The 26,135-nt window shown below is 38.0% G+C and overlaps 1 protein-coding gene across 1 annotated transcript; it reads right to left on the bottom strand.

The window, feature by feature from the left end:
• Positions 1 to 6,395: 6,395 nt before the first annotated feature.
• On the bottom strand, positions 6,396 to 25,706 carry LOC307157919 (uncharacterized protein). Its single transcript, XM_079869909.1, has 3 exons — positions 25,652 to 25,706; positions 10,383 to 10,541; positions 6,396 to 8,263 (listed from the first exon to the last, which is right to left on the bottom strand). Exons 2-3 carry the CDS (start codon positions 10,465 to 10,467, stop codon positions 6,669 to 6,671), a joined length of 1,680 nt encoding a protein of 559 aa, XP_079726035.1. The 5' UTR covers positions 10,468 to 10,541; positions 25,652 to 25,706; the 3' UTR covers positions 6,396 to 6,668.
• Between the last annotated feature and the right edge of the window lie 429 nt (positions 25,707 to 26,135).

The raw sequence follows: 26,135 nt of genomic DNA, 5'->3' as shown, positions 1-26,135 counted from the left end.
CGAATCATGACTTCTTCAGAAAACCCAACACAATAGGAACTACCAGGCAGTGACATAAGTGTACGCTGAAATAAAGCTTTTCACCTCAGAAAAACGGACTTTCTTGTCCTGTCAGCCGTTATCCTGTACACTCAATTGCACGCGCAAATGCGGCGGCGCGCGCTGTGTATCACCTCACTGTATATAAAGTGCAAAATAAACTACGAGCATGCAACGCCGTTACGTTCTAAATTACACAAAATAAAAGTAATGCAGGTATGATTTTCATTCTATTCACCAGGAGCAGTTTCCATGGTTCATTGACAGTTCTTGTTAGTATTGTGTATTCACCTTGGTAACTTTCGTTCCCATATTAACCCCAAAATGCCACTTTATTTTTCTTTGTGTTACTTTTTATATTTTTAAATTACTGTAGTGGCTCATACCAACATTGTATTAACAAAAACTAGTTTGGGACTGCTATTTAATAGCTTTAGCATAGGCCTAATGTTTATTTATTAGTACTAGTCTTTACTATTAGTCATATTCTTACAATTTGTGTTAAGTAAAGGGGGACAGTACTTGTGTGTGTGGAAATAGCCGGTTTCAATAAAACTACTTGTGACATGTCATATTTGGCTTTGACTTTGAACATTTGCTCTCACTTTGCGGAAAAAATATCGGGATATATATCATATATCGATATTCAGCCTAAATATATCGGGATATGACTTTTGGTCCATATCGCCCAGGCCAGCTCTAGTTTCATTGTTGGGACTAAAAACCTAAAACTGGAAGCCATAAAAGACCATGAATCATCCAAATGCCACATCTAGGTAAAAAAGAGAAATATATAAGAGAGAAAGAGAAAATGTCAGTATTTCATTGAGACTTGAGATTAAATAAACTGCTTAAGTATTGTAGATCTTGTAGTATTAATTTTCACATGCAGTTACACATTGTCGGTTAAAAACAAGAAAGTGGCTGGTAAAAACATTGAGTGGCTGGTAGATTTTGAAATCCACCAGCCACAGTGGCAGGTGGACAAAAAAGTTAATTTCCATCCCTGGTTGCAAAGTTATAATATTCTCTCTAATATTATCAATCTTGTAAGTAAAGAAGTTCATAAAGTCATTATTGCTATGCTCTTTGGAAATGTCAGAAGTAGAAGCTTTATTTCTTGTTAATTTAGCCACCGTGTCAAATAAATACCTAGGGCTGTGTTTGTTTTCTTCTAAGAGAGTCGAAAAATAAGCAGATCTAGCCGTTTTTAAGGCTTTTCTGTATGCAATCGTGCTCTCTCTCCACAAAATTCTAAAAACGTCTAGTTTTGTTTTCTTCCAGTTGCGCTCCATTTTTCTGACTGCTCTCTTAAGGGCCAGAGTGTGTTCGTTGTACCACGGCATTGGACTTTTTTCTTTAATCTTCTTTGAGCGCAAAAGAGCAAATGTGCCGAAAAATAGAGAGTCAAAAGTTTGTCGCAATATCGAGTTCTTCTAAGCTATCTGGGATGCTGAGGAGATTAAACTGATCAGGAATATTATTAATAAAGAAATCTTTAGTGGCAGAAGTGATAGGTCTAACATATTGGTAAAATGGAATCGGTTTTGCAACCTTGGCTAAATGAAGTATACACGAAACTAGATAATGATCTGAGATGTCATCGCTCTGCTGCAGAATTTCAACGGCATTAACATTGATTCCATGTGCCAATATTAGATCTAAAGTATGATTATGACAATGAGTGGGTCCTGACACGTGTTGTCTAACTCCAATAGAGTTCAGAATGTCTCTAAATGCCAATCTCAATGCATCTTTTTCGTTATCTACATGTATATTAAAACAGTGGTTCTCAACTCCAGTCCTCGGGACCTGCTGCTCTGCACATTTTGTATGTCTCCCTTATTTAACACACCTGAATCAGATCATCAGCTCGTTAAGAGAGACTCCATGAACTGAACTGGGCCGGGTTTCCCGATAACGATGTATCTTAGCTGTTAAGAGCGTTTTCTACGTGCAAGGCTACGAACGCTCGTAGCAATTCCACGAGCGTTTCCCAAAAATGCACTTAACATGAACGCGCGAGAACGCGCTCTACGTGCTACTTAAGAGTCGCTGTCCATTCGCGAAGTGCTGAAATTTAACCTTATATGGAATCGTATTCTGAACGTTTAACCTAATAATTGTCATCTGTTTTGGATTACCAATCAAGACAATCAAGTCTATATAAAGCACCTACATACAGGCGGAGACACTGACAAAATGGCTGAACAAAAAAAAACAAGAAAAGATACCTTTCAAAAGGATGAAATTAATGTCCTCTTAGAGGAGATAGAGAAAAACAAAGATGTGATTTTTGCCAGATTTAAAGGACACCATACTAATAAAGAAAAACAAAACATCTGGGAGGACATTGCTACCAAACTAACTGCAACCAGGGGTGTTCAAAGGTCAGGGAAGGAGGTCCGCAAGAAGTGGCAGGATTTTGCAAGCCTGGCAAAAAGGAAGAGGGCACTGCAGAGGACTGCAATTAAAAAAACAGGTGGTGGGACCAATGAGTCCCCCCTTCTTACAGCCGAGGAAGAAAAGGCATTGTCAATACTTGGCACAAGTGCTTCAGATGGAATTAGTGGTGGTATTGACATCCATGGAGGAGTAGGGATAACTCAACCTGAGCCTGAGCCTGAACCTGAGTCAGGTCCTTCATGCTCAGAGGAACCATCAGTTTCATCTGCCATCTCTGAGCACCCACCATCTCCTAGTCCTCCAAACAACCCTCCCAGGCCTCAGCCTCCATCTTCAGTGGTCCAGACTGCAGCCACAACACCTCAGCAGTTTGAGAATGTCTGTAGCTGTAGTCAGGACCTAGTGCAGCTGGAGAGAGAGAAACTAGATGTCTTGAAATACATTAGGCAATGCCTTCAAGAAGCCAATGAGAGAGACAACAACTTCCAACAGCAGCTCATTGAGCTCAAGAAGGCCAAACTGGCCTTAGAAGAGAGGAGGCTTGCACTAGAGGAGATGAGTTTTGCAAGGCCCTCAATTTCTGTGCCAATTATCTTGCCAGAAGACACAGGTAATTTGATTTATTGTTTCAGTCATTTATTGTGCAATGTGAAATGTTTTCTATATGTAGTTATGACTCATCTCACTGTACAATGTATTTTGCAGGTCATGGGGAACTGAATAACCCAAATTAATAAAACTATGCAATGTTTTTTATTAATAAAGCTATATGCAGTGTTTTTGATGTCCATGTGTTTGTTGAACCATGCACACGAGGCCTAAGACCATATGAAATACTATAGTAATTGTTATGAGTTCTTCCAAATGTTTCTGAAGTAAATGGCTAATGGTTGATGATTATTTTCAGACATAAGCATTTAAGTTTCAATATTATTAATATAAAGTCTATATATTTAGCGTGACAGATAACACAAATGTACAGTATGTACTTCATCTAGCCAATACATTTCTACAGGTATAGACAAAAAAAACAACAACATTTTTTACCAGTACTGTTCTATGTATACATTTTTATAATAAGCACAATTTTCCATCATTATGAACAGAGGATAGATTAAAGGAATATGTAATCTATACAATTTCTAAGCATGCCACACCTTCACTTTCTTCAAGGTAGGGCCTAATGTCATTACTGAAATTGATGATAGGCAGTGGGATGTGAACATTATCACAGCCTGATAACCTTCACATGGTTTCTTCAATTAAGCTAGGATTAGTATAGAGTTTACACCTCACTAGACTTGCAGAGGAAATCATGGCTGCACTACACCGTGTTCTTCAATTGAGGGTCAGAGAAAGACAAAGACAGAGACGACCACGAAGTAGACTGGTGACTTTAAATGCCTTCATCAGACAGCATCAAAACCCCTTGGATATCCTTGATGACATGGCTATAATAAGGCGATACCGTCTGCCAAGAGGACAAATAGCCCAGTTGCTAAATAGCATTGGACCTCAGCTGATGCGTGCCACCAGGAGAAATTTTGCCTTGTCCCCTGAAATCCAACTCCTATCAGCCTTGAGATTTTATGCAACAGGCAGTTTTCTCCAGGTACTTGGTGATGGGCTTGGACTAAGTAAGGCATCAGTTTCAAGAGCTGTTCAAGCGGTCACCAATGCATTACTTCCACTTGCTGTGGAACACATTAAATTTCCAGCATCAAGACAGGACATCACAGAAATACAACAGTATTTTTTAACACATCATCACATCCCACAGGTCATTGGAGTGATCGATGGTACCTTGATCCCGATCCTTACACCATCTGTGGATGGCCATGTATATATATGCCGCAAAGGCTATGCAGCTATCAACTGCCAGGTGATCTGTGACCATAAGGGTTTGATTACAGACATTGTGGCAAGGTGGCCCGGAAGCACACACGACTCCTTCATGTTCACCAATTCATCTGTTGGTCAGGAGGCACAAAACTCACAGGGACAGTGGAGGCTGCTTGGGGACAGTGGTTACCCACTGAGGCCATATCTCTTCACGCCTGTGGCTAATCCTATGAATAACAGGGAGACCAATTTCAACGAGGCACACCGTGTTGCACGTAGTATTGTGGAACGCACAATAGGGAGGTGGAAGATGCGCTTTCGGGCAATTCACCAGTCCAGCGGTGGTCTTTTGTTTGCTCCACAAAAGTGCTGTGCAGTAATAATAGTAACAGCTATGCTGCACAACATTGCAGTGCAGATGAGAGTGCCCTTACTTAACAGGGAGGAAGATGGAGAGGTGGAGGAGGAGGAGGAGGATGTGGAGGACGAAGATGGCATGGGACCACATGGCCAACCAAGAAATGCCCAATACATGGCTGGTTTTCATGCACGTCAGCAAGTCATTGACAGATTTTTTTGAATTCATCTCTATTTTGCCCAGTCTTTGAAGCAAATTTCCCACATTACTTCTTTTATGATTTTTTTTTTTTTGTTCATTCATTTCATTTAGATGTTTTTTTTTTCTTTTTTTCCCGTTTTTATTTATTTCATTTATAAATTCATGTAAACAAAAAATGAGTACAATAAAGTGTACAATAAAGGACAATCAAAATATTATTATGTTACTCACGTTGCAGTGTGTTAAATCTAGATAAAAGTGTAATCTGCCGGTTGTCCTGCAGGTGTCCTCATAAATCTGTCTTCTTACGATGCACTTGGGGATGTACGATTACTCCAGAGCACTCGTAGTTCTACGAAGATTTTCAAGTGCTACTTAAGCTACGATGCTTTTGGGAAACAGACCGTAATATTAAGATCAGTCGTACGATCGTTTTTACGATCAACTTAGGCTTACGATGCTTTTGGGAAACGCAGCCCTGTGTGTGTCAGATAAGAGAGACATACAAAATGTGCAGAGCAACGGGTCCCGAGGACTGGAGTTGAGAACCACTGTATTAAAATCACCAACAATTAGGACTTAATCTGCAGCCAGTACTAACTCCAATAAAAAAATCAGCAAATTCTTTGATAAAGTCTGTATGGTGCCCTGTATACAGTAGCTAGCACAAATGTCAAGAGCGATTTATCATTTACACTAGATAGAGTTACATTAAGCACCAACACTTTGCACTTCAACACTTCAAATTACATTTGAAACTAGACTTCTCAGTAATTCCCAATTCATGTTTGAGCTCTAAGACTATGTGCCATATTACTAGAGAGAAGAGCGGCACCATCCCAGGAGGGATGAATACCATCTCTTTTCAACAGGTCAGGTCTGCCTCAAAAACTTTTCCAATTGTCTATGAAACCTATATTATTATGTGGACACCACTTAAAGTTCATTTTAGTGATCTCCGACTGGCAAAGTCGAACATCATTAGTGCCGATGTGAATAATAATCTTAGAGAATGTACGATTAGCATTAGCCAGCACTTTTAAATTTGCTTTGATGACAGGCGCTCCCAGCAAACATGTGACTATGGTGGCTGGTGTCTCTATTTTCACGTTCCATGTAATAGAATCGCCAATAACTAGGGTACTTTCAACAGGATTCTCAGTGGGTGTTTCACTGGGTGGGGAGAATCTATTTGTTATGGTTTTGTCCCGCGACTGCAGCGTCTCACGGTCACCCAATTGCCCTGCTGCACAGGCTCTACAGCTGGAACCAAACTATGTACAGAGTTCACTAGCTAGTCGCATCCAAAGCAGTATCTAAAGCCCTTGCATTCTTACTATCCTCGATTAAAGTTTGGATGCGTCTCTAGTTCTGAAATCCTCAGACTTTACATGAAAAGCCCTCTGTGCTGACAGAGAAGGCTATGCTATACATGTGACACGAATTGCCAATAACAGAAGACATTACTCACCGCACATTCTCTCTTGTGCAACCTGTGCATTCTCTCACTAAAAATCAATCAAAAAATGCAGTGCAATTATTTAATTCACTTGTATCCTTTTATTTAAAAGCGTCCGTTTACATTGTGGCATTTCACAGTAAGACAAAAGTTAATTTATCTAATATTTTTATTCCGAAGTATTAATCTAATATATGAGGCAAATTATAAAGAACTAAAGGATGGAAATAAAAGACATGGTCAAGTTTTACAGGAGTGTCACCTGATCAGATAAATATCTGATATGGGCCAAATTTAAAATGTCATGTGAACAGCCTCACCAAATATACTGTATTTGAGGGGAAAATCAGATTTGGCCCACAATCAGCTGTGGTGTGAACGTAGCCTTAATTTTACACAGAAACGTATTTTCTGGTGCCATTTTAAACTGCCGAGCCATTTAAAACTCTTTCCACACAAGGAACACAAATAGGGTCTCACATCCGCATGACTTTTTAGGTGTATCTGTAAGTGTAATGGCAAAATAAATTTTTTATTACATTGATCACAATTAAATCGCCTTCCACCAGAGTGAATGAGCAGGTGATTTTTGAAATTGCTCCTTTTTGCAAACCTCTTGTCACACTCAGAACACTGCAATGTTTTTCCAGAATGACTTTGTAAATGATGTTTCAAGTCCCTTTGATATGTGAACCTTTTTTCACACTGAAGACATGTAAAAGGCTTCTCTCCAGTGTGAAGTCTCATGTGAGTCTTGAGGTTTCCTTTAAGTGTGAAACTCTTTCCACAGTGATGACACATGAAAGGCTTCTGTCCAATGTGAGTTAGCACGTGCTTCTTAAGCTGTTTCCTGTCTGTGAAATTTTGTCCACACTGATGACATTTAAAACAGTTCTCTCTTGAATGAATCCCTATGTGTTTATTAAGGGTTACTTTATGCCTGAAACTCTTTCCACACTGATCACATGTGAAAGGCTTCTCTCCAGTGTGAATTCTCATGTGATACTTAAGATTTCCTTTTTGTGAGAAGATCTTCCCACACTGTTTGCATGTGTGAGGGCTCTCTCCAGTGTGAACTCTCATGTGGGAATCAAACGATTCTTTATATGTAAAATTCTTTCCACACTGAGGGCATGTGTAAGGCTTCTCTCCAGTGTGAAGTCTCAAGTGAGTCTTGAGGCTTACTTTATGACCGAATGTCTTTCCACAGTAATGACACAAGAAAGGCTTCTCTCCTGTGTGCTTTCTCATGTGAGTCTTCAGGTCTTTATTGACTCGGAAGCTCCTTTCACACAGCTGGCATTTGAAAGGCTTCTCTCCAGAGTGAATTATCCCATGCCTGTTAAGACGCTTCATGTCAGGGAAACTCCTTCCACACTCATGACATATAAAACGGTTCTCTCTTGAGTGAACTCTTTTGTGAGAATTAAGAGTTTCTTTACGTGTAAAACTCTTTCCACACTGATCACATGTGAAAGGCCTCTCTCCAGTGTGAATGTGCATGTGATACCTAAAGTTTATTTCTGCTTTATAACTCTTTCCACACAGTTTGCAGGTGTAAGGTTTCTCTCCGGTATGAGTTCTCATGTGGTTTTTAAGGGCTCCATTTTGAGTGAAACTCTTTCCACAATGTTGGCAGGTGAAAGGCTTCTCTCCAGTGTGAAGTCTCATGTGAACTTTAAGGTTTCCTTTTTCAGTGAATTTTTTTCCACACTGCTGGCAGGTGTAAGGCTTTTCTCCATTGTGAACTCTCATGTGGACTTTAAGCTTTTTATGTTGACTGAAACTCTTTCCACACTGAAAGCAGGTGAAAAAACTTCCAGCTCCTGTCTTTTGAACTCTTTTTGGTGAAGAAGTATTTTCAGTCGGTGAGCCACTAAAAGATTTTTCTCCAGTTATCAAATCATGATCTTTCATTTCATTCAGTACTTCACTCTCCTCTTTCAGAGGCATCAGGTCTACAGCAGAAAAAGATAAATACAAGTTAAGCCATGCTTAATGGCACAAAGCAAAATACATCAACATTACATAGACATTTAAAGCATAAAACCTAACAACATGTATGAGATTCTCAAGAGTAATGCATCTAGTTAAAGGAGCACCTCTGGCCCAGCAGGAATATTACCTTTAAGTTCAAGAACAAACAAATATATTTCTGATGAAATCTGAGAGACGCTTAAAAAATTACATAGAGATTGTAAAACTAATTGATATGAATTGAGCGTTTTAGTCAACATTTTCTGACGAGACTCGTTCACTTTATTTGACGAACAGATTTAATTTAGTCTTTTATTCACATATAAACATTGATCAGCAAACATAAACAGAAGCTCAACTGAACCTGCTGAACCTGTTCTTGCGGAACATCAAACATGCTGCATAACACACGAGAATGAACCTCATTGGTTCTTGCACGTCAAGTGAAAATGCTTGAGCTTCCGTTTTACACAATTTATGTGTGGAGTTGATGAATCTTTATGTGAATAAAAGCCTTACTTCAATCTGTTCATCATGTAAATCGATTGTGTCTCTTCAGAAACTGTTGACCCTCTCCTGACTAAACTCTGCCTTTGTTCATGACAACTCCTCAAGCCCCAGTTGGCCTGCTTTAGACCAAGGTATTCGGAGCAGGGGCGTAGGAATGACTTTGACATTGGGGGGACATATTGGCCACTATGAATCAACGTCCATCCCATCACCATAATAGTAACATACAGTATGGTGACGTGAAGTGACAAGTGAAATTCTCTTTCACTTGTCCCTTCAAAAAAAAAAAAAAAAAAAAACACATGTCCCGGACAAGCGTTAATGTCGAGCCCTGATATGTTTTCCTTGATTGGTTTTCCCTGAAGAGTTAAGTTGAAAACGAAAGTAAAAGAGTGAAGCTCGTTCATTGCGTTTTACCGTGATGAGAGTTTAAATTTAAAATGAATTTAAAATCAACACATTATAATGATTTATCTGTCATCCACCCTCGATTAATTGGAATGTTATGTTTTTATTACTGGGCCCGCCCGACCCGCGGATTATCCGCGATCTGCGCAAGCTCTATCGGCAAACTATATGGCTTGAGAATGGACACAGGCCGGGAACCTGCAACAGAACCGTCACGGTGGAAAAAGTGTATCAGAGCATGTAACTGTCTGTCCGAGTTTTGTCGAGAGCCAGAGGTGGCACAAAATTTGACGGAGGCGGCCGCCTCATAATTCTCTATGCAGGAAAAACCTCTTTGTCACGCTTTCAAAATAAAAGTTCCAAATGTACAGTTTTTGTCCCTGCAGTATAGGCTAATTTTTGGGTGGGACACATGCAGCATTTTCCAAAATTGAGGGGGAATATTGAGCAGTAATGTAGTGTGAATGTAGCGGTGGCATATTCATTCTCTCATTCATTCATTCATAATTTCACCCTCACGCTCCGTCATGGCAATATCGCGAGACAGTGATCATTTCATGGTTTGCTTTATACAAAATAAATGTTTTTGTTAGATACTTTTGCATAATTAGAAATTAATGTTATTAATTAATAAAACTGTATAATTGTATGAGTACTATGAATTTAGGCATACTACTCAGCTCACATAATGTATAGTATGGAAGTATGCATATTCAAACACAGGGATTGTGTTTACTTCAGACGTAGATATTGGGTTCATGTTACACAAAATAATTGTGTTTAGACCAGTGTCTATCAACTCCTCAGGACCAATCTCCCAGAATGTTTTAGATGCCTTCCTATTAAACACAATAAAAAGCTGATGAGTTGAGTTTGGTTTATAAACACTGGTTTATACTACTTATATATTATCTTTCCTAATTTAATGCATGAAATAATAACGAAAGGCTAATGTACAAGTAGGATCTTCTCGGGTGCACTTATATTTGGCTGGTCATGTGATCTCAACATTTCTGTCCACATAAGGCGACCTGCTTCATGTCAAATAAATCCACTTTAATTAAGACACACATGACACTTTTCAAAAATAACATTTATTTCTGTAGAGGTTGACATTTTAATATGGATTAAGGATTTCTTGATAAGAAATGACTGAGTTCAGCTCAGAGAATAAAAACTAACCTGTTTGTTCCTCTGTATCTTCTTGTTTCACTGTGAATACTTCTTCAATCTTCATGTCTTCACTCTCCTCTTTAATAAATGCCATCTTTATAATAGTGTCACATGGATCTCAGCTGCTTCACCAGGAGCTTTTCTCTGTGTTTGGACACTCTGTCCACTCTGTTTAAGATGAGAATAATTAACAGACAAAAATACAAAAATATATTTAATTGTTTTCAATTTCATGATGACTTTAATGCCCTTAACTGGACTAACTAGTAGGGATGGCTTGAGGCCACTTTTATGTTTTATCTTCCTAAGCTGTTGTTAATAAATTTGTTTGGATGTCCTTTGAATCACCTAACCATCTAAACAATTTGCTTAAATTGAAACAAATATTCTACTTCACAAAAGGAAAACATACATAGCCCACAACATGAATCAGTTATGCAATATTGACTTTTTCTCAAACATGCACAAACATGCAATGCAAGAGTGTCTATCATAGCAGAAGTGAAGCAAAATAATGCTTCACGCAAAAATAAAGTGAAGACTGTCAAAAGAACGACAAGGAAGCACAAAAATAATAGTACACTAGAGTATAAGTTTGGTCGTTAGGCGCCTGCAGCACACACTATTTCGTGCAGTGCTCATTTCTTTTAGTAAACTGTACTTTGATTTGTGTAAGTAGTTTGTGTGTGACACCTTGTGGTGATTTTTTTTATTACACTGCCTAATAGAACACAACCAGAAGCATAGTAGTAGAAGAGAGTCATTTTGTGTGATCTGTTTTGAATGAACGTCATTGTTTGCTGTCTAAACCTTGAAGTAGATACAACCATTATAATTTTTATTTATTTAAGTTTTTAATGGATACATTTCATATTGAAAACAATTGTAGTATTGTGTTAATTACATTAAAAGCTGGTCGTTATTGAGATGTTTAAGGATCGATGTTTGATACTGAAAGCTGACGCACGCTAACAACTAATATGCTAATGGAGCTGTGCGATCCTTTTTTTCTTCAAGCACATGTCGTTAATGCATATTGTTGATTTAGTTGTTTAAATGTGTTTGTGAATGTGAAAATATCCATGATATTTTGTGAATCACTTTGTAATTTATATATTTTGTTTCTTTCAGTTTTACAGTAAAGTATGCAAAGTGTTCACCACATAAGCATAGCATAACACTAAAAATCTATTTGGAACTTCTTTTTAGCCCCAAGCAAAGAACGAAAAATAACTTAGCGTAATTAGTGATGGGAGAATTCAATCATTTCGAAACTTTGCATCAACTGAACTAATTGCTTCGCAAAACGATTCACTGTTTTGAAGAGCTCGAAACGCCTCACACTGGTCAGAACAGTGTAAATGCAGTGAAAACTAAAGCCAAGCTGGCATAAAAACACCTTTTACAAACCATGTGAGCACAACCCATCTCATTTTTTCCCACCACGTCCCTTTAGGGGATCCATAAAAGCCATTTTCAAAATGACAAACTTTATAAACATTTCATGTAGATTAAGTTATATTACATTACACTCTAAAAAATAAAACATTGGGTCAACAAAAAAAAATATGTTAACGTTTTCCACTAGAATTTTTATGTTAAGACTGCTGGCAGAATTACATTAATTCAAAGCGATGTTTTGAGTACGGTTAATTACTTTTTTTTGGCCACAATAAAACGCATTTCTAAGTAACACGAACTTAATAATTTTCAACATGAATGCAAGTAATTAAGTTGATCCAACATAATGTTTTAAGTTAGGTGAAGCAGTTTTTTTGGCCACAATAAAACACATTTCTAAGTAACATGAACTTAATAATTAAGTTGATCTCTGCAAGAGTTAAGTTGAGCCCTTTTGTTTTTATTTGAAGTTGATTACTCTTTTAAACATACATGTAACATTCATCTTTTAATATATTTCCCTTTCAAAAGATTTAAATGAACTGTATTACCATGTCCTTTCTAATACAACGTAAAGCATACATTTTCTTAGAAATCAACCTATAGCCGACTTATCACTTCAAATCAAACATTCAATTGAAATGTATGGTCACTACACTGTCATTGGACAGGAACACAGAAAACATTTCATCACTGGATAGGTTTCGTTCGTTTATTTAAAGTGTGGTTTATGTCAGCTGAATGTGCGGAACGCTTTTCAGAGAAGATAAGGCAACGTTATTTTAGTACAATTAACACCCAGCAGTAGCTAAGGGGAAAAAATCTCTGAATGCTTCACGTGAAACTTCGGTCTTCCGACCTATTACCATCGTGTCAATTCTCTATTGATTTTGATGGTAATATCAGTTTTGATTAACGTTAATATGCGCGAGGAAGGGAGGGAGAACAAGACAGTTTGAAGACTGTGAGAGAGCGCGCGCGCGGCCGGAGGAGGGTCTCTCTCGCTCTCTCTCTCTCTCTGCTCGTTCTCTCAGTAAAATGCGCGGGCGCCTGTCACAATTGTAAACAATAAAAACGAAATTTGGAAAACTAAAACGGAATTCATAGGGCCCTACATAACTCCGACTTGTTTTGAGCAAAGTATCTGAACAAATAGCGTAGCTACTAGCCAACTTTACCTCAGCACACAGACTAACGTATAGCCTACTATCAACACTGCTCAAATTTCAGAGTAAGGACTTCCAGATTTCGGTATTCGGTTACAGTAGGCTATCACCAACAGAATCCTGAGCGAATGCGAATATGTGTAAGCATAAAATTACTTACCATTCACCACATTACGCTTCAGCGAGTTTCAGCTGTGGCCACACTCGTCTGGCCTTAAACATGCACACGGTAACTGTGGACCGTTTACACGTCATCAAATTGTTTTTTACATTAACAGAACTTAAAATTAAATTAATTTTTGATCAACTGAAAATGTTAAACTCTGACAAGTCATGATAGTATGTTTAATCAATAGGCATAATTTGTGTGTCATCCCAGCTCAATAAAATAACAATTACAAGTAAAAAGTCTAACAGTATCTCAGAACTTGATTTTTTATTTCACAACAATATATATATTTAAGTAATGACTAAAGGTCCTCTGAATTAGTTTTTAGAGTGTAGAGACATAACCAATAAAAAATAAAGCTTGACTTTGGCTACCACGATTATGAAATTTGGCTGACGATTAGGCCTAATAGTCAAAAAATAATTGTGGTTATGCCGATTAATTATCAATTTTAGGGCTTTGACGATTCATTGTCTGTTTTAGGGCTTTGTCATGGATTTTTTTGTGTGCTTCGTTCATTAAATAATTGTGATGAATTTAATCCTTTGTAAATTATCATTTTGCAGCGTAAGATTACAGTTAACACCTTTAAATATTAAAGTAATTTATTCAATTCAGTAAATAACTGAAACAATCACATCAAACTGGCCAATCACAAAAAGGACCATAAAATGTATCATTCAGTATAACTAATGGTCCCTTTTTTATTTGTTAAACACAATCCAGAATCCACTAAATACACACTACTTCATTATAGAGGGAAAACAACAAATTAATAAAAATATAATCATAAGCTAGTGTAATTATTGCAAAAATAATTTTATAAAATCTAAACATGTTAATAAAAACAAATTACTATTTGTATTCTTATCAAATACATTCATATTCAACAATATTTTTATACATGAATGTAAAGAATTATATATTTACACAAATAATATAAAATGAAAAGATGCTTTTAAATGCATTGTGCAGCTTTTTAATGGGGCAACAATATATGAAAGAAACGACAGAACAAGACAGGCTTTTAATAATCTTTCAGTGCACAAAACCATGATAATATGAAATGCTTCAAAACAGAGCAGTACAAACCGCTTAATGCGCATCCCAGGAGCAGGATGATGTGCCTAAAGCAACGCTGCGCAACTGCGCATTGAAAAGTTCATGGCACAGTTATAGTGCGTTTGATGCCAATTCACAGTCCTTGTGTTGTGTGATCTAAGGCACTGTTTTCCACCTGGTATTAAAGGGGACATATCATGCTAAATCCACTTTTTTAGCCCTTAAATGCATTTTGTTGTATATTTGGAGTGTTTAGAAGTACAGAAAAGTTGAAATTATTCTCTTCAGGTGCTTCGTTGATATCTTTATATTCTGTTTTGGTCATATTTTTCAACCTGTTCCGATGTTTCTGTTATCTATGACGTTTTTTGAAATATTACGTCACAGTATTTGCAGCGGAACTGCCAAATAAGGACATTGACTTCCAGCCCAACACTTCGAGCAATCCGCCATTTTTATTTCTCGCTGCAATTTTGTAGTCCAAGCCTCTAAAGGATGCAGAAGTTACGAGAGGGTAAGTTCAAATGTTCGGATGTTGGATGTAGTAACCCACACACTTCATTACACCGTCTAATATAGATGAACTGCCGCGCTTGTGACAGGGCGCATGTTTAAAGAACGAAAAGAACTGAAGAACTGAAAGAACGAGCAGAGAGAGAGAGACCCGGTCGCGCGCGCGCGCACTCTCTCTCTTCGGGAGCCAGGCGAAAGTGTAAACAAGCCTTCACCGTCTCCAAACAAGACGCTGTCTTGCTCTCTCTCCCTCGCACATATTAATCAAAATAAATCGACACGGTGTTAAAAGGTCGGAAGACCAAAGTTTCATGTGTAAAAACAGTAACACACCATTGCGATACATCCATATGAAGACGTTGTTCTGCAGGTTCGTCGTCTTCATTTTCATCTCGCTCCGGCTCCGACTCTGGCTCGAACATGTAAGGCTGGCTGGACAAGTCTTCTGTTGTTGACATTTTGTTAATAACGTGTGAATAAAAAGTTTCTGTGCCGCTAGATAATCGTATCTCTGCTATCAAACTACAAAAATGGCCGAACGGGGTGGAGTTGAACCTCTGCAACCTGGAGAGGGGGCGGGGTACGAAGTGTCTCAATTGTATTTAAAGAGACCGCACCAAAACGAGTTGCTCTCAGAAGCACATCAGAAAAGGGGTAGAAAAGGGGCCTGTGGAGCTATAATAATGAGGAATTCAGACCCAAGCATTGCAGTTCCGCTTTATATAGACTACAAATGTATGATTTATATGTAAAAAGGAACAATTTAAAAGCATGATATGTCTCCTTTAAGATGCGTTTTGGTCGATCGGATCACAAGTGGACGAGGGAGAGACAGTCCCGTTTTAATTCGTCTCGTTTGTCCACTTTTGACCGCTTCTGTCCTGATTACTTCGAGGGGAAGGTCTATAGGCGTCAAAACAACAGCAGGAGGGTTAAATGTCAGCTTGTGTTATTAACCAAAATGCTGCTCAAGGTTTTATATGTGGGCTTTTTCAGTGGACGAGCATGTCCTGTAATGATTACGCATAAGGTCAGTAGTATGTATGAGGTCAGAGAGTATGCAGTCTAGGGCTGCACGATGTATCGTTTTAGCATCAATATCGCGAGGTGGGCGCATCCACGATAGTCACATCGTAAGATGTGCGATGTCAAGAATAGGTATCGTAGTTGATCCGTGATTCATGATCAGTACGGGCCAGCTGCTCCCTGGCCCATAACGCTTGTGATTCGTGGATTAATTAGCCTTTCGCAGAGCCCCGCCCCCCTTAGTTACTGTTGCTACGTCCGACAAATAAATGGTCAAACACGACCAGTGCAACAGATTGCCATGATGGGAAGATGTATACCCGTGCGTGTCAGTGACCATTTTTGGAGCAATACTTCCGCGATATCCTATGCAATACGCAATGAAGGAGACACGACTACTATCTACGTCTCTATCGAGGCTAATGCTTACCGGTGTTCATTACACATCATTTGTGATATGACAAAAAACAAGGAAACAAGTGTTTAAAAGCATTGAAAGACACTCACTGTTGTGTTTTTGTGTGAAAGAAAAAACTGTCTCTGAAAATAAAAGTGCTGTCAGCAATAATTTCTTATGTGTGTTTTCGCATAACACTATGACTAAAATTTTAAATGCTGCAAAACACATGGAAGTTATATTCTCGATGCTGTAGTTTATTTTATCAAGCTTAATTTGACTTTTCAACTACAATTAGGCAGGGTGAACTGAAAGCTTTTACAATCTTTTAGCTATATATCATTGACAAAAGTATGTGGTGCATTTTCTTCCAAAAATGATTTTCTTTCTCAAATTCATGCTTCAAGTTGACAAAACACAATAAACGAAAACACACAATAACTGTTTAACCAGACATAGCCTTAATTTGCATCTAAATAACTTTCATTGATTGTCTTTCATAATGCACTTACCATAATATTTATTAGGGGGGCAACGGATCACAAAAATCGCGGTTCAGACTATAATATTTATTAGTGGGGCAACGGATCATAAAACTCGCGGTTCAGACAATATTATGTTTTTTGAGTTACAGATAGGATAGTTTTTCAGATCAGAAAACAAAAAAACAAAAAAAACTTTAAGTAGCCATCGATACCACAGCCAGCAGACGTATTTATGCTTCGTAATGTTCGACACATTTAACCGGGAGTGGGGCCGTCCACACTGTTTTATCCATTGTAGGCACTGCTCACGTTGTGTTTTCGGCTTTGGGAATGGAAAGAACACAACTCTTCCAGACAATCTCTCGGGGTATCTAGTGGGCGCACCGCTTCACCATCTTGCTTGGAGTCAATGTTTGTCGGACCTGCTCACATAGTAACGGTTGCTATGATGTGTGATTGGACAATGGCCGTTTTGGGGGAGGGGCCGGCGAGAGGTCAATTGCAAAGTTTACCCATCATAGAGTGAAAGTTTATCATTTGCATATGTTTTTTAGTCCTGTCAGTTTAAACATCAAGCACAAGAAGACTGGAACTTGCGCGCTGCTTTCTGTGTGCGCACAGAGCCGGGCAGACACAAAGTTCAGTGCTCTTTCTCTTATTTCTGAGCTTGAACGGACATGAGAACTCAAAATGAAGTCAGAATGCCCGTCTCGGTGAATATTCTCATAAACACAGTCGGTTATGCAGGGGTTTTTCTGCATTAAATTTTTTTTGGCAGATGCCAAAGCAAATTTTTGTCCCGTCAAAGCCTTATTTGATCGTTGAGTGATGTAAAATAGAATGACTGCTGCGCTTGACAGGGCGCATATAACAACGAGCAGAGAGACAGCCTCGGACTCGCACACGCACTCTCACCTTCTGACGTTGCCTTATCTTCTCTGAAAAGCGTTCCGCACATTCAGCTGACATAAACCACAATTTCAATAAACGAAAAAACCTATCCAGTGATGAAATGTGTTGACACAAATCTTGTGCGATGTCCTAAACTGTAGAGATAATCACACAACGCGTGCCGTAGCTACACGTCCACTAATGACACATCCGATTCGCGAACTAATGACTCCTTTGAACCGATTCACTTTAATTAATGGTTAAAACAACTGATCTGTCCAACACTGAACTCACGAGACGTCTGAATCGGTGTATAACAAATCGGTAACACTTTACAATAATGTTCCATTTATTAAACTCTAGTTAACTACATTAGTTAACATTTACTATTAATAAACTGCACTTTTATGGCATTGTTAATGTTAATTTAAACATTTAGGCTACTAATAGCCTACATTATTGAAATCGATTATTAATGTATTTGTTAACATAGTTAATGCACTGTGAAGTAACATGAACAAACAATGAACAGCTGTATTTTTATTAACTAAGATTAACAAAGATTCATAAATACAGAAACAAAAGCATTGCTCATGGTTAGTTCATTTTAGTTATTAGCCTAATACATTAACTAATGTTAACAAATCAAACCATATCGTAAAGTGTTACAAACAAATCATTTACTCAGAACACCTCTAATGAGAATGTAAGTGTGCTTACCCTATTTTGTTTTAGTAAGAGTGGTTAGCAAGATTTAACCTTAATGAACTACAGTATTTTCAGGTTATTTATATGACAATACGTAGAAAAATTACCTAAAAAAAATCATTTTGCCTAGTTTAGACTGGAAAGAGGTAAAAACAGGAAAAAAAGTGCAAAGCAAGTTGTTGTTAGCTAGCTGTTAATTTTATTCAATTGTATATGGTAGAAAATTAGACTATTAGTAAAAAAAAAAAAAACTTTTAATGCTACTTTTTATATTGATATGATTATATACCAAAATAATTATCAGGTCTAGCAAAGAAAGATTTTATCTTACAAAGCTATGAAATCCAGTGGTAAAATCACAGCTTTTAAAAAAAAAAAAAAAAAAAAGAGGGCAACAAAAGGATGGCAGTGTCTGTCGGCCACCACCGAAGACCATTTTTGACCCAGGAAAAACCCTGTTATGTATTGTAAACAATTGAGAAAGAAAACGGATGCATTCATTATATTGGATCCGTGCATTCGTCTTGTAATATACCCTATAATATACTAGCATCTGTTTGTCACCAATGCTAATCAAACAACAAAAGAGAAAATTACATTTGCTGCTTTAACAAAGATAATTAATTTAATAAATTATATTTTATTTATACAGTGAAGACTATGCAGTGTTATTTTACATTTGATTATACAATGTCTGACTCTGTACCTGAATACAGATAGATTTACCTGAAAAAAAATAAAGCACTGTTTATTTCATTTATATCTTTGTTCTATTGTAATTTATACAGTATATGCTTGTAATTTGTTTATTACTTTTTCTATGCAGATTTACTCCATTAGAAAATCATCCCAGTCATTCTAAAATGATTCATTCTTTCCAAATAGAGCTATTCAAGTCATCTGGTGAAATAGTTTTCATATCGCAGAAAAATAAAATATCGCAATGTCCTTTCCCCCCCAATATCGTGCAGCCCTAATGCAGTCTTTTTGTGGCTGTTCGAACACATTCAACCACATGAGCGTTTCCACCACAAAAGCAATCCGGTCAAATGCGTTTTCGACTACCTCTGGAAGTGGTTGAAAGTTAACAATCTTTTTACGTTTTACACCCACTGATCTATATAATGACACTGATCTATATAGTCATTCTATATCGAGCTCGGGCATAGACGTTATGGAACGGTGCATTGTGGGTAACGGCGACCATTTTAGAGGCAACGCAAAGGCCGGTTTGGAATAAGGTAATAGCGTAGCCGGCCGGTCTCCACCGGCACTGAGGAAGAGTTATGGACCATGACAAAAAAAAGTTGGCTATACCGTATACTGACAAACTTAATAATGAAGCCAAACAACGCTACTTAAAAAAAAATTGAGAATATAGGTGGAATCGATCCCTATGAACAGAGTATGGTGTAATAATTATGAAAGTTTACCAAGCCTCAGTTTCCCTGATATTTTCTCCTACCTGGTCTGTGGAGTGAGCGCTTACACCTCCGATCAATTTAAAAACTTCAAGTCACTGGAGGCTCACCTGCAGTTCACAAATGGATGGGTGCAAGATCTGCAGATCTACAAAGTAAACGCGGAGAATTGATTGATTGATTGATTGATTTTATTTGACCCTTTTGTTTAAAATACGATACAGCTTTGCACCATACATTAAAAGAAACAAAACAAAGTCAGGATAACACAATAAAGCCCTAGGGCTTATTTCCATTGTGGTCCCGAAAACAATTGTTCGCACTAAGGTAACGTTAACCAAGCATCAGTGGTGACACACACACACTTGTCAGATTCTGTGAGCTATGAAGCTTGTCTATGCGGGTTTGTTACACTTCAGGAGTAATTACTCATCTATCATACATGCAATAATCCACTGTTTTCATCTGGTAGTTCTGTAATCCGGTATAATATTGACGAACATTCACCTCAGACACAACCTACCATTCACCACAGTCTCCTTGTACTGACACGCGTCTTTTCTGTGGGTCGTGTGTGTGTGTGTGTGTAATAGGCAGGAATTACAGCGCGGTCTCTTTAGTCTTGTCGTTATCTTCTATTTTCAAAACAAGCTGGCTATTGGCTATTATTCGCTTGATTTGGTCATGGGCCTACGCTACAATACATTTAGAGCGGTCACTACTGGATGAGATGGTAAACAAAGTAAAAAGCAAACGGTCTAATCATAGACTGTAAAAAACGCGCAAAACATGGCACTTTAAAAACCGGATAGTTTATTTATAGTTCGATTTCGGATATTTTACGTCATGTTCGAATGCATATTCGAAAATCGAATAAAAAGCAACAGCCCTAATGGTCATGTACTACTCAGTTAAATTCACGCATGCGCAACAGAACACCGTTGTATCAGCAGCTGCTGCAGTCCATAACTTGTGTTCAAAATGAACGAGTAGGCTACATCATGAATCCATTTTAAAAACCGTGTTTTTGACTTATCCTGAATCACTACGGTACGCCTATAATAAGTGTTTATATTCTGACTATTTTATCCCGGGGTCGGCGCGGCTGCGGAGTTGCCCAGTGCCTGCGTGACTCGCCATAGACAGTAATGGAGAGAAGTAGCTCCGGCTACGATGTTCTTCCGCAAGACACTTGCAGTTTATTTATTAACGAACGTACACTTCACGCGCACTGCACACTGATGGTGAAACGCGCCCAGGCCCGTCGCGACAAGGCAAGCAAACCAAGCAATTGCTTGGGGCCCCGAGCTGGCCTGGGGCCCCAAGACAACGACTGGTTAAGAATAAAATGCAACGACAAACTGTGTGAGCGCCCCTTTGATAGTCAATGCAGTAAAGTGCAATGACACTGTTATCGGGATCCCCCTCAAGGGGGCCCCCCTCAGTAGTCGCTGACAGCAGCCAGCCAACTGCGTGATCTCTGCTGCCGGCAAAATACAAAACCTCCTCGGCAGTCATCATGAAGCGGAATTATGCAAGTAAAACAAGATAGTGGTAAGTGATAAATTACACTGGATAAAATAGCTTTGTGGTATAGCATGCTATACTAACTATTCCACCGTGATAATCTATTTACCAAATGGGGGTTAGGAAAACCACACAATAAATTCAGTGCATATCAAACATTAGCTCGGGATGTTTTTAAGCATTGGTAGTTGTGAAAGCAGCTGTATCCCTTCCCTTCTAATATCAAAATATGGAAATGCTAACATATCTTTTTGGTAACACTTTATAATAACCATCATTAATAGATGGTAAATTGTTATTTAATCTTTAGTTAATTGTCATTTAACTGTTAGCAAACAGTCTTTTTACTTAATAAATACTTTGTAACCCATCTATAAACATTATTTAACCAGAAAGAGGCAGAGGAACATGATTTTTTCATAGCTTATCTTAATGTGCTAGTGTCGGGATATACGGTGGTGACAGTTTATGCAAATATGACATTATTTTTATAAGTTACCAATGGATCTTGAACAGTTACTTCAAGGTTACTGCAAATGTTCAATTGTTGAAAATGTTCAAATTTTATGCACAGTATATGCAACAGCAGTGTTTGCACTGTCAACATTTTTTATTTATATAGCCTAAAGTGCGGGTGAACTATGGCTATGCTGTAGTTCCTGTAGGCTTTGCGTGCGTGCGGGCGGGGGGGGGGGGGGTGTTTGGTTGGAGGGGTGTTTGGGGGGGCCTCCATGTCCATTTTGCTTGGGGCCCCCAAATTCCTTCAAACGGCCCTGAACGCGCCAATTAGGAATTCAGGAATTAAGTCATATAAAAATGAAAAGGTCAATTGCTGAATACTTTAAAAAAGTGAAAAGATTAAAAGTTAAAAGATTAAAACATTTTGCTAACATGAGGTCTTGTGTCACTGTCAGTCTTTTTACATCAGTGCAAAACTAGGGTATGCAGATTAAGGCCACTATTCATCACCATGCATTGATTAATCCCATGGCATTTAGCAAAAAAAAAAAAAAGATGCAACCAAATCATATGCTGGTGCGACCAACTGAGAAAGTTGGTAGCACCAGTGCAACCAGTGGAAAGAGCCCTGGATTACAGCAGTTCACAATACTGAACCATTTTCCTTAAAATAACCTAAATTAAACCTAATATTATCAAATGACCAATGTTACAATTTTAATTACCTACAGCCTACTATACAGTACATCTACTTCCGTACCGTGATTCCCACAATGCATTGCGACGTGACGAAACGATCCCGAACTCTATAGATCAGTGTTTACACCCCGTTTAGACCTGTATTTAGCATCGTCCACTTGTGATCCGATCGACCAAGACTTATCTTAATACCAGAACAGGGCCTAAGACAGTGATTCTCAACCAGTGGGCCTCGCAGCGCCATCTGGTGGGCCATGTAAGCAGTGGTAAGCTACCCATAAATTAATTTTTATGTTTTTTTAATTGACAAATCTTGTTATTTTCTAATTATCCGACTGTTCTTATGAATTTATATGATCAAAAACACTCAAGTCAAGTCAAGTCATGATGCATTATCTAAAAGCTAATTTATGTTTAAATATCGCAACACCAATCACGTCACAACGTCAGATTGAACGTTTGTTCGATCAGATGCAGTAACATTACGTTACTGTTATATGGATCGTTTTCTGAAAAGAAACGCAGATGTGGGAGACAGACCTGTGCAAACAAAAGCTGCGAAGTGTGTGGTGAGAAAATATGATGCTGAATTAGTTTTTTATAAGGGCAGGTATGAGACTTAAGAGGGTCGCACACTGGACGAGAAGCGAAGTGCCGCGTCAAGTCTAGGGGCCAGTTTACACCTGGTCACTTCATGTGTTTTTACTCATCAGATAGATATCTGATTTATCAAAACGATTCCATTTACACCTAGTCACATAAATGTGTTTTTGCAAAACGGATATAAATCCGATCTTCAATTCCCGCGCTATATGCAGATTTAATGGAGTCACCGAAATCAACATATGAGCTGCAATTCATTGATCATCAGCTAATTTCAAAATCAAAGACCACAACAGGAGAGAACGGCAATGGCACATGGTAAGATCATTTCATTTCTTTACTTTTTAAATAAGATGATTGTGTGTTAAGCGTCTGCGAATTTCTTTCACTTTGATTTGTGATAGTTGCGATGTTATGATTGTACTGTAGCTACAATTAAATATTGAATTGTACAATTACAATTGACCTTTCGCCGAGCCCCGCCCCCCTTAGTTACTGTTGCTACGTCCGACAAACAAATGGTCAAACACGACCAGCGCGACAGATTGCCATGACGGAAAGAGGTATACCCGTGAGTGTCAGTGACCATTTTTGGAGCAATATACCTCCGCGATATCCTCCAGATCGAGGCAAAAGGGGTTACAGTATGCAGTGGAGGGATATGTTCAAAATATAAAAATACGCAATGAAGGAGACACAACTACTATCTACGTCTCTATCGAGGCTTGCTTACCGGTGTCCACACATCATTTGTGATATGACAAAGAACGAGGAATCAAGTGTTTAAAAGCATTGAAAGACACTCACTGTTGTGTTTTTGTGTGAAAGAAAAAACTCTCTGAAAATAAAAGTGCTGTCAGCAATAATTTCTTATGTGTGTTTTTTCGTATAACACAATGACTAAAATTTTAAATGCTGCAAAACAAATGGGAGTTATATTCCCGATGCTGTAGTTTATTTGATCAGTCACTATATCATTAATCAAGCTTAATTAGACTTTTCAACTACAATTAGGCAGGGTGAACTGAAAGCTTTTACAATCTTTTAGCTATAACTTATATCACTGACAAAAGTATGTGGTGCATTTTCTTCCAAAAATGATTTTCTTTCTCAAATTCATGCTTCAAGTTGACAAAGCACAATAAACGAAATCACACAATAACTGTTTAACCAGACATAGCCTTAATTTGCATCTAAATAACTTTCCTTGATTGTCTTTCATAATGCACTTACCATAATATTTATTAGTGGGGCAACGGATCATAAAACTCGCGGTTCAGACAATATTATGTTTTTTGAGTTACAGATAGGATAGTTTTTCAGATCAGAAAAACAAAACAAAAAAAACTTTAAGTATATCGATACCACAGCCAGCAGACGTATTTATGCGGTCTTTGGTGTTTTATGCCCCCAACGTCGCCTTCCAGGCAGCGAGGGGATGGGTAGGTTTAAGGTTGAGGGTAGGGTTAGCTGCCTCTAAGGAGCCATTGGGGGCATAAAACACCATCGAGCTATTTATGCTTCGTAATGTTCGACACATTTAACTGGGAGTGCCGTCCACACTGTTTGTGTTTTCGGCTTTGGGAATGGAAACACAACTCCTCCAGACAATCTCTCGGGGTATCTAGTCTAGTGTCCGATTTACAAAGTCAAACGCCATGGGCGCACGCTTCACCATCTTGCTAATGTTTGTCGGACCTGCTCACATAGTAACGGTTGCTATGATGTGTGATTGGACAATGGCCGTTTTGGGGGAGGGGCCGGCGAAAGGTCAATTGAATTAAAAGAATCGTTCAAATTCCTGTTTAGATGTTACATTTAAAAACATTTTTGGAAAATAAAACATTAACATAAAATGTTTGGAAAAATACATTATTTTTTAAAGTGTAACTGGAGCGGAAACGGAATCTTGGTCTCAGATCTCTCTTCATCAGCAGTCGTGGCGGGCTCAAAATGACCACTCGAAAGACGAGCGAGGAGTGGGAGCATTTTGAATTAGAAAGAGACGGAAAAGTTTTATGTAAGCTGTGTCATGTCTAACTATAATAATACCACTGGAGCCATACGAAACCATTCAACTCACTTAAGTAGATGTTAGCACAGGACTGGCAGAAGCAAGCAAATGTCCATTACGCCATTTACTACAACTGGCCGCCGCTGTGATCCCGTCCGCGCAAATAATAATAATATTAAATTAGCTTATCGCTGAGATAATAGCCTGAGACATGCTGCCACTCAGTTTTGTTGAGGGACAAAACAAAAACCGATGGACTTCATTGAGCCTGGAATACAGAATGGCAAGACAGGAAATTATCACGTCAAGGCTGGGGCTGCCGCATCAAAACATGCTCGCGATTATGAAAAAGACCATTGAGAGAGCAACTTTATGAAGCAATAGCAACGGATAACGTTAGTTAGACATCTTTAAAACCAGAGTCTTACATGACCATAACGGGCGTAAACGTTTTACTGGACTTAAATGGAACAAGTAGCTAGAATATTCCTTATACCTTATTTCTCTCATAATTACTTGCCAAGTGCCTGAATTCGTGTTTATGATTCACGATATATGGAACGAAATGAAATGTAGCTTTACTGAAACTTATGTAAATAACGTTACTCTCACAAAAATAACGTTCCTTAATGTTAGATAAAGCGCTGCAACATTACTTTTAATAATTATTAATTATTTTACACTGCTATAGAACAGTTTGCATTGATTTAAACGCCGTAAATGCTTAAAACACAAACCTTTTTTTCAGTTGACACAACAGACGCAGGAGCGCGGCGCCGCCTTATGACGTCACTCCACCTAACCAAAATAAAAGTCCTGTTAACACACTGATGTCTTAAATCACAAAGTTCACAGAAATTTACATACAAATATAATAATATTAAGAACTATTAATATTGCAGCCTGTAATTATCAGAAATGGATAGGCCTAAAATAATAATTATTTTTATTTCAGAAAAAAACGCGAGAATTATATTAACATATTGCCTATTTATTGTATTGTGCACAATGGTGCCTATAGACAGCATTCAAATGAAGTTTGTTATCAATAAATGTTAAAAGAATATGACTTATAGGCTAAAACATTTTTATCTATCACATCCAACAGTCTTTTAAATCAATTCACAAAACGTTTATTTGTTTTATTTTAATATTTTTATTTAAATATTTAATTTTTTTATTATGCTTTTATTATTGTTGGTTACATTTTTTATTAATTGT

The sequence above is a fragment of the Squalius cephalus genome (assembly GCF_949319135.1).
Source record: "Squalius cephalus genome assembly, chromosome: 4".
Lineage (NCBI taxonomy): Eukaryota > Metazoa > Chordata > Actinopteri > Cypriniformes > Leuciscidae > Squalius > Squalius cephalus.
Note: the sequence above shows the minus strand (reverse complement) of the source record. Positions and strands in the feature narration are given on the sequence as shown.

Coding starts and splice junctions, on each gene's coding strand:
- LOC307157919 (XM_079869909.1), bottom strand. CDS start 10,467: ATGGCATTTATTAAAGAGGAGAGTGAAGACATGAAGATTGAAGAAGTA. Junction 8,264..10,382: donor AGATACAGAGGAACAAACAG/GTTAGTTTTTAT, acceptor TTTCTGCTGTAG/ACCTGATGCCTCTGAAAGAG.